This window comes from Cibotium barometz, chromosome 28, assembly GCF_041138505.1.
Source record: "Cibotium barometz isolate CiBa-2024 chromosome 28, ASM4113850v1, whole genome shotgun sequence".
NCBI lineage: Eukaryota > Viridiplantae > Streptophyta > Polypodiopsida > Cyatheales > Cibotiaceae > Cibotium > Cibotium barometz.
Window position 1 is genome coordinate 51176568 of NC_141073.1, and position 9711 is coordinate 51186278.

Genomic DNA, 9711 nt, shown 5'->3' on the forward strand with positions numbered 1-9711 from the left:
AGCTTATAGCTGTAAGTCGAAGGCTATTAATTAATATAGTACTCTACCCTGAGTTTATTGGGGAAGAAGGCAGGACGAAGCATGATCTGCTTGTGGTGCCGCTCTGCCAGCAATAATCCATAGCCCAAGAGCTTGTGAAAAGCCTTGTTGAAGCCCTTTGACTTGGCGTAGCTCTTGAAATTAACGGACATAAAATGCTTTGTGTTTTTTTTGGTGGGGTTTTTTAATGGTGCATTTTTTCCCTTTACCATCCTACTGTCTAGCCTCAATGTAGGCAGATGTGGAGAGATTCCCCTTTTATGAAGCATTCTTGGCCAACCGTCGTGAGATGAGGGGGATGCCGTGGGCCTTGAGGCGCATATGAAGGGGAGAGGGGGGGGGGTGCGGCTGGGCTGGGTTGGTGTGCGAAAGGAACGAGCCCTTGACCTTAGTGGTTAATATTAATTAATGCCCGCGCATAGCGAGCACTAATTAATGTACCACAAATAAAAGCGTCAAATTAATCTGTTAGAGTGAATGCTTAGTTTGTTTTGATTTATCCTAATCTCAATATAAACCAGCCAGCCATTTTGGATTTCTAGGACGGCCTTAGGACAAATTGGGAGAAACTTTTCGCACGAAGTTCACTTTGGCATCTAATTAAGTTTGGACTTTTAGCGTGTGGGCTACATCGGCTTTTTACTCTCTACTTTACACCTGAAAAGCAGAGTCAAAAAGCAAAATCAGAAGAACAAATTCACAACATCGAGCATCAACAGAAGAAGAAGAAGAAATCAGAGAGCTTGCAGCAGGTAGGAGGAGAAGAAGAAGTTTATATGGCTAGCATAACAGAGAGTGATTTGTGCTCTTGTTGCTCCGTGCTAAAGAGGCAATTGGGTCTTGAGACGCTCCGCGAGCTCGGCAAAGGTGGACAGGGGCTAGTTCTTCTGTGTAGCGATCAGCCCCGCGGCATCCGTCTCACTTGTAAGATCATCCTCTCTCATCATCGTAATCGCTCGCCGCAGCAATCAATCTCACAGCAGAAAGAACAGAGCATAGCTAGCAAAAGGAGGAAATTAGAGGCTCCGGGTTTCGCTGATGATCTGCAACATCAAGTCTCATCCAGGAAAAGAAAACTAAGTGCAGAGGAGCTATCCCAAGACGCGCAGCTTCGATGGGAAGCGGAGGTCCTCCATCACCTCAGCGGCATACCCGACGTCCTACCCCTGGTTTGCACCATCGAGGGCGATGACGGTTGCTTCCATCTCCTCACCCCCTTCTGCAACGCAGGAGACCTGCTTGGTAAGCTTGATTCTCATCCCCCACAATTCAAGCTTGATGACCGCGAGGCCGCTCCCATAGTGGCTAGCCTTGCTCGCACACTTGCCGCTTGCCACTCCCGTCGCATCATCCACAGGGACGTGAAACCGGGAAACATCCTCTTCCATGGACTGGAGGAGGGCGCCCATCATGAGGATGTATTTCTAGCAGACTTCGGCTTGGCTGCCACCATAGCCCCCGGAGAGATGCTTCACGACCGAGTCGGAACCTCCCGTTACCAGGCTCCTGAGGTTATCCGGGGCAATTACGACCATCGCGCCGATGCTTGGAGTTTGGGCGTCGTCCTTCACCTGCTTCTTACCTCTACTTTGCCTTTCATTGATGGCCTCCCCCATGATGCCCCCGACTCTGCCATCCTATGCAACAAGCTTGAACTCGACACTTTTGGCCTCTCCCCTTCAGCACAAGACCTTCTCAGGGGCATCCTCTGCAAAGACCTTCTCAGGGGCATCCTCTGCAAAGACCCCAACTCCAGGCTAACCCTGGATGAGATCTTGTCTCATCCATGGTTTCTCCTCAACACCGAGCCCATGATCGATGTCAACTTGAAGCATGGAGCTGTATCACAGTCGGTAACTGTTGATGACGCACATGACATTGCTCCCAAGATTACTAGAAAAACAGGCGTGCGCAGGAGCAGGAAATGCTACCAGCAACATTGTGGTGACATGGCACACACCATCGCTCGTCCTCATGTCCTCAGTGTTGTGGCTCCTCTGCCTTCTCAACCTGGATTACCAATACAGCCAGTTGTTGAAGATGCAGATCATGGGGATGATGAGGATGCCAAGATCAAGTCGAGAGTCCCCATCCCTATGGGCAGAAAATGCTACCGACAACATTGGCCTGCCATAGCTCATCCTGCCCGAATTGCTACAGCTCCTGGTTTTGTGTGCTAGATCAGAGCTCCTGGCTTCTAGCATGGTATGCTGCTCCATGAAGGTTCAAGATACTTTTCAGAGGGGCTTGCCTGTTCCGTAGCGAAACCACACCCACCAGTGGCCTGGGTGGGCCCCACATGGGCCTGCACACTTTTTTGGAAAGTGTACAGACAAGAAATGTTCAGTATGTGTAGCTGCTAGCATCACCTCAAAATAGAGGGAGAGGGCACTTCTACCTTGAATATGGCTGTGAGCAATCAGAACATAGTCTGGCCTTATCTTCTTGGCTTTTGCTGGAACATAGATGTGCTAGCCGGGATGATGAAACTTGATGTGGCTTCTTATGTGCCATGTATTCTATTGCTAGATGCCATGAACACGTGAACTCACAGTCACGACATGTACTTTAATTCTTAAGGAAACATGTCCTGCTTGCTGGTCATGGTATGTGGTAAGAATGCAACCCCAAAGACAAGCTGATGTAGAGGATGTGGAGGGTGGGGAAGGTACCCTCCAAATGGACCTCATAGCTCTGAGTGATGGTTTGCAGATTTTGAGCAAGTTTTCGCTCCTTTCAAGGCACTGCTGCCCTCCAGGCATGAGCTCCCACCCTCTTTCTGATTTGAGGCTTATGGTGTATTACTAATGGAATGTCATGGCCACATGAGCTCATGATCACCACCATTATGCTATCATGTCAATAGATGAGCCTTGGCCCACCCCCCCGGGCCTGCACACTTTTTTGGAAAGTGTACAGACAAGAAATGTTCATTATGTGTAGTGTCACCTCAAAATAGAGGGAGAGGGCACTTCTGCCTTGCATACAACGGCATTGATGTGTCAAACAGAACATAGTCTGGCCTTATGTTCTCGGCTTTTGCTGGAACATAGTTTAGCCAGGATGATGAAACATGGCGTGGCTTCCCATGTGCCATGTATTCTATTGCCAGATGCCATGAACACGTGAACTCACAGTCATGACATGTTCTTAATTCTTAAGGAGACATGTCCTGCTTTCTCCAACACCTCAGCGGCATACCCGGCGTCCTACCCCTGGTTTACACCATTGAGGGCGATGGTTGCTTCCATCTCCTCACCCCCTTCTGTGATGCAGGAGACCTCCTTGGTAAGCTTGATTCTCATCCCCCGCGATTCAAGCTTGATGACCACGAGTCCTCTCCCATAGTGGCTAGCCTTGCTCGCACACTTGCCGCTTGCCACTCCCATGCCATCATCCACAGGGGCGTGAAACCGGGAAACATCCTCTTGCATCGAGTGGAAGGCGCCGATCATGTGGATGTATTTCTAGCAGACTTGGTCTTGGCTGCCACTATTGCCCCCGGAGAGATCCTTCATGATCGAGTCGGAACCTCCTGTTACCATGCTCCTGAGGTTATTTGGGGCAAATATGACCATCGCCCCGATGCTTGGAGTTTGGGCGTCGTCCTTCACCTGCTTCTTACCTCTGCTTTGCCTTTTATTGATGGCCTCCCCCATGATGCCCCCGACTCTGCCATCCATCATGCCATCCTATGCAACAAGCTCGAACTCGACACTTTTGGCCTCTCCCCTTCAGCACAAGACCTTCGCACGGGCATCCTCTACAAAGACCCCGACTCCAGGCTTACCCTAGATGAGATCTTGTCTCATCCATGGCTTGTCCTCAACATGGAGCCCATGATCGATGCCAACCTGAAGCATGGAGCTGTATCACAGTCGGTAACTGTTGATGAAGCACATGACAGGGCTCCCAAGATTACTAGAAAAACGGGTGTGCACAGGAGCAGGAAATGCTACCAGCAACGTCGTGGTGACATGGCACATGCCATCGCTCCCTCAGTGTTGCGGCTCCTCTAGCTTCTCTACCTGGATTACCAATACGGCCAGTTGTTGATGATGCAGATCACGGGGATGATGAGGATGCCAAGATCACGTCGAGAGTCCTCATCCCTATGGGCAGAAAATGCTACCGACAACATTGGGATGCCATCGCTCATCCTGCCCGAATTACTACAACTCCTGGTTTTGTGTGCTAGATCAGGGCTCCTGGCTTCTAGCATGGTATGCTGTTCCGTGAAGGCTCAAGATCCTTTTCAGAGGGGCTCTCCTGTTGCGTAGCAACCCCTCCCCCCTTTTGGGTGGGTCCCACATGGGCCTGCACACTTTTTTGGAATGTGTACAGACAAGGTATGTGTAGCATCGCCAATGAGGTGATAGCTCAAGTGGTGAAGGTGTTTGCCTAGGACCAAGGGGCATAGTCACAGGGGACGGCGGGGACGGCGCCTAGGAACGCGGGGACGCCGTCACGGTACGGCGCAGGGACGGGGACGGACGGACGTCCCCTGTCTGGCGTTTCAAACCGGGGACGGCGCAGGGGACGCCGTAGGGACGGGGGACGGCTGTCGGGGACGGCTGTCGGGGGACGGCAGATAGCCGTTGCGCCGGCCCGTTTCTGGCCGTTGCGCCTGCGTGCCGCGTGCCTGCCCCACTGTAGCCGTTTATGGCTGTTGGGCTTGGGCTCTACTAGCCGTTTATGGCTGTTGGGCCTTGGCCCTCTCTCTCTCTCTTGCCTATCTATATAAGAGCCCACAAGGCTGCAAGCTGCCACACACAAGTTCATTGCTCATTGCTCATTGCTCATTGCTCAAGCTTCTTGAATCTTCTCAAGTTCTCTCGAGTCTCTTCCAACTTCCAAGTTCCAAGCTCTAGGGCCTAGGCTCTCACCTCTCCCTCAAGCCACTTGAGTCTTGACTCTTCCAACTTCCAAGCCTCTAGGCTCTCTCTCTCTCTCTCTCTCATTCCTCAAGGCTCTCTCTCTCTCTCTCTCTCTCTCTCTCACACTCCTCAAGGCTCAAGAGTCAAGCGGCAAGCCATCTTCAACCATGGCATCCTCCTCACGTGCCGGGGCTTCTCGTAGAAGGACAACGGGATGGACATGGTGGGAGGAGGTAAACTACACCACATCCGTTCATGGAGGCGGTTCTCGGCCATGGGTATGCAAGCTTTGCCCGTACCGGCGAACGGGTGGCGCCGACAAAGTGCGAGCCCACCTCTTGCATGAGAGTGGGCATGAGGTGAGGTTTTGCACGAATGTCACGCCCGAGAAGAGACGGGAACTTCTTGACAAGCTTAGCGTCTACGAAGCGGTCGAAGCGACAAGAAGGACACCACGAGTGGCCGTGGATCCCGCGACGATGGGGAGAGGAACTCAAGCCTCTACCATGGAGTCATGTGGTGGATCGGGATCATGCACACCATCACCTTCGCCATCAAGTCGGAATGTTACTCCATCCACGACACCGGCACCCTCCATCTCCACGGCCTCTCAATCATTACGTGGCCCACGGCGACAATCTACACTTGGGGAGAATTGGAACCCCAAGTTGAAGGAGGAGGTGGATATGGCGGTGGCCCGCTTCTTCTTCCACGACCACATTGCCTTTCAAGCGGCTAGGTAAGTGCAATCGATCATTGCCAATTCATCATTCATGTTTTCATCATCCTAGTCTCCTTCTCATTAGTAAATTACTTTCTTGAATAGGTCGGAATACTTCAAGGTAATGGTTAAGAAGATTGGGGAGTATGGCTCAACCTATACGCCCCCCTCATCCGAGAGCTTGCGCACTACATTGCTCGACAAGGAGAAGCGCATTGTAGAGCAAGCGGCCGACAACACAAAGCGGCAATGGGAGAGGAACGGAGTCTCCCTCATTGTGGATGGATGGAGTGACACCCGCAAGAGGAGTATTCACGGCATGGTTGCATATTCCCGTGGAGAGATGTACTTCATCTCATCTCATGATGCATCCGGCACTGGGAAGAGCGCGGATGTGCTTGCGGCGGAGTGGGCTACCACCATGGAGATCGTTGGCCCCGAGCATGTAGTCGGCTTTGTTGCGGATGGGGAGCCTTCCAATAGGGCGGCGGGAGCTATTCTCCAAGGTATGTATGGACATGTCACGGTGTCCTTTTGTATGGCTCATTGCCTAAACAACCTCCTCAAGGACATCGGGGCATTACCATGGATCAGCCCGCTCATTGAGGAGGCCAACACCATGGTCTCCTTTGTCCTCAACCACCAAAGACTTCGGCATGAGTTCAACAAGAGGTCCTGTCTCTCTCTTCTCAAATATTCCGACACCCGGTTCGCCTACAACTTTCTCATGTTGGGCCGGTTGAAGGATTGTAGTGGTGCTTTGAGGGGGCTTTTCCTTAGCGACGAGTTTGTCGCCATGCAAGAGTCCCATACAAACACTGGCCAAGAGTGTAGGCTACGGGCGGATGACGCCTCTTGGTGGGAGCGTGTGAAGACCACAGATGCTATGGTGAGGCCCATAGTCCACCTGTTGAGGATTGTAGACGCTATGCAGCCATGCATAGGCAAGGTCTACGAGGCCATGGATCGCATGATAGAGAAGTTGAAAGACTTCGTGCCTGACGAAGACAGATACGAGGAGATCCATGCCTTGTGTCTAGGAAGGTGGAATTCCTACTACTCTCCATTGCATGCAGCAGCTTATGTGGTGGACCCAGAATTCCAAGGCAACAAGCAGGAGAGCGACCGGGAGGTGAGCGCTGGATGGAGGATCATCTTGGATCGTCTTGTGCCTGATGCATCGGTTAGGCGCAAGATCAGGGACCAGCTTTCGATGTACAGGTCGTTTCATGGCTCCTATGGCTGTCATGATGCACAGGTTGACCGCTCCAAAGTTGGTGCTGCTCTATGGTGGGAGGACTTTGGTTCAGATGGACCGGAGCTGCAGCAGCTTGCCATCCGCATACTTAGCCAGGCCGTCAGCTCCTCTTGCTTGGAGCAACTTTGGAGTACCTACAGCCACATTGCCTCTAGGAAGAGGAACCGACTCGGGGTAGAGCGTGCCAATGACCTTGTCTTCGTCAGCGCGAACTTGCGAATGCTTTGCAAGAGCATGACCAAGAAGGCAGATTCCTTCACCGAGTGGGAGATGAGTCAACAAGAAGAGCAACGGGAGGATGGGGTGCAGGAGCAGCATGCCAGTGAGGATGAGACTGAGGATGAGCTTGATGCTTCTTTGGCAGCCGCACAAGCTACCCATGACCATGAGGCGAGCACTTCACGTGGATGATCATTCATGGATCATGATTCATGGGCCTTACTACTTAGCTCTAGCCTCTAGCCTCCAGTCTTCAGCACTTTTTTGTCATTGACTCATTTGAGTCCGTCCTTGTATTTTCATTTTGCCTCCTTAAGGCTCCTGAGTCCTGACTCTTGAGTCATGACTCATTTTGATTTTGTATGAGATATCTACTTAATTATTATCTTTGACTCAAAATCTTAGCATTTTAGTGTAAATTTGTGCTCATTTTGATGTGCTTCCAAAGTAGAATAAGTGCAGAGTAGAAAATTTTTAAAAAAAATTATTTTTTGAGTGCCGTTCCCTCCCCCGTCCCCGTTCCCTACTTATGGCCGTCCCCCGTCCCGTCCCCGTCCCCGTCCCCCGTCACCGTCCCCCGTCCCTTGTGACTATGCCAAGGGGTCCAGGGTTCAAAACCCCCTTGGTGCTTCCTCGGTGGCATCGCCTACGGGTGGATAATTAAGCGCCTGGGGGTGGTGGAAAATCAGTAACTACGGGAGGATCTTGGGCCTAAGGCAAGTTCGAAAGAAAAAAAAAGGGTGTGTGCTACACATGACCTCAAAATAGAGGGAGAGGGCACTTCTACCTTGAATATGGCTCTGAGGCTGTTTGCGACGGCATCGATGTGCCAAACAGAACATAGTCCAGCCTTATGTTCTGGGCTTTTGCTGGAACATAGATGTGCTAGCCGGGATGATGAAACTTGATGTGGCGTGTCATGTGCCATGTATTCTATTGCCAGATGCCATGAACATCAAATCATCTAGTACTCTGATTAATCTGCTTCCTCACTAAGTTTAAAGAAGATGGGTAGCACTTGAATCTTCTCTGTGATGCAATTCAATACTTAAAGCACCACAGTGTGAAATTATAAGGCATTCAGCTTGTTACATGCTTCCATTCACATTGAGATAATAGCATGCCTCTGAGAAAGACATTGAGAGAAAGACGCTTAACTTCTGAACAGTATGTGTACTGTTGTCCAATGTGTAGTTTCTTTACATATCAAGTGTAGAAGAGACTTCAAAATTAAGGTCGTTTTTCGGAAAAAAAAAATCTTTTAAAGTCCCCTTATACATAGCACTTGAATGTGCTGCCTGCTTCATCATATTCAATGAAGAAGGCCAGCACTTGAATCAGCTCTGTATTCTAATAAAAAGCTTGAAACACTACAGTCTGCAATTACAAGTGGTAGCATAATCTTTAAGGTTTTGAACTAGTGATCTTGGCAGTGGCCCGTTGGGAATCCCTGGTAGATTTTTATAATGACATTCTGAACCTCAATCCACCGTAGCCATTACTGGAACTATGTGAATACAATCAAGCAAAGTTTCATACAAAGCGTACTTTTCAGCTTGAGGAACACTAGTTTTGAATTGATGTTAATGTGCTAAATATGGGGCGGCTTTTGAGATGATAATTTTGATTTCAAATGTTCACGCACGTAATACCCTTAACACTATCTCACAAATCACAATCACATCATCAGACATGTTTATCATCATTTGTCTTGTTTTTGAGCCAGACATGTTTATCATCATTTGTCTTGTTTTTGAGCCAGATGGGCTTTGCGGGGGGTCACCAACTTTGGCAAGTTTATCCACCTTTGGCCAAGTTTACCTGGATGAACATGTCACAATGCCAGTCTGTTGTGTATATCCTGCGCAAACCTTTTGGGACGATGAACACGGGGCACTTTGTCTTGATTATTGTGAGGCCTCTTGCAACCAGCCAATATTGCTTGAGACCAATCTTCAAGGGTAAGAATGCAACCCCAAAGACAAGCTGATGTAGAGGATGTGGGGGGTGGGGGAGGTACTCTCCAAATGGACCTCATAGCTCTGAGTGATGGTTTGCAGATTTTGAGCAACCCCTTTGAAGGCGCTGCTGCCCTTCAGGCATGAGCTCCCACCCTCTTTCTGATTTGAGGCTTCTGGGGTATTACCAATGGAATGCCATGGCCACATGAGCTCATGATCACCACCATTATGCTGTCATGTGAATAGATGAGCCCTGGGCAAGAGCACATAGCATTGGTAGCTGTTTTGTGGATAGCAGTGTCATTGGATATATATATCACAAATATTAAGATCCTTAAGCACTCGCTTTGCCTCGTCAACAGCACGGCCTTTGGCATACATATCTATCAAAGCAACGCCAAGCCTAGCAGTATTGGTTTTCCCTTGTGTGGCAATCATAGCCTTTCTAACTCATTTACACGTTGAGTTTGGTGAAATAGGCTGAAACATTCTGGATACAAGGTTTGATTACAAAAATGTAAGTCTTAATAACAATTGTGGTAATATTTGCCTAACAATGGCAAGTGCAAATAGCACATGGTTTGCCGGACTTCATTTCCCCGTGAGTACTTGAAGACTGGGCTTTGGCTTTTTTTG

At 49.7% G+C, this 9711-nt stretch overlaps 2 protein-coding genes across 2 annotated transcripts; both read left to right on the forward strand.

The window, feature by feature from the left end:
• Positions 1-755: 755 nt before the first annotated feature.
• Positions 756-2227, forward strand: LOC147622903 (calcium-dependent protein kinase 20-like). Its single transcript, XM_086822514.1, has one exon. The coding sequence runs from the start codon at positions 816-818 to the stop codon at positions 2217-2219; it is 1404 nt and encodes a 467-aa protein (XP_086678640.1). The 5' UTR covers positions 756-815; the 3' UTR covers positions 2220-2227.
• A 973-nt stretch (positions 2228-3200) lies between these two features.
• Positions 3201-4652, forward strand: LOC147622904 (serine/threonine-protein kinase PEPKR2-like). The gene has a single exon (XM_086822515.1). It carries the CDS (start codon positions 3207-3209, stop codon positions 4056-4058), a length of 852 nt encoding a protein of 283 aa, XP_086678641.1. The 5' UTR covers positions 3201-3206; the 3' UTR covers positions 4059-4652.
• The last annotated feature ends 5059 nt before the right edge of the window (positions 4653-9711 follow it).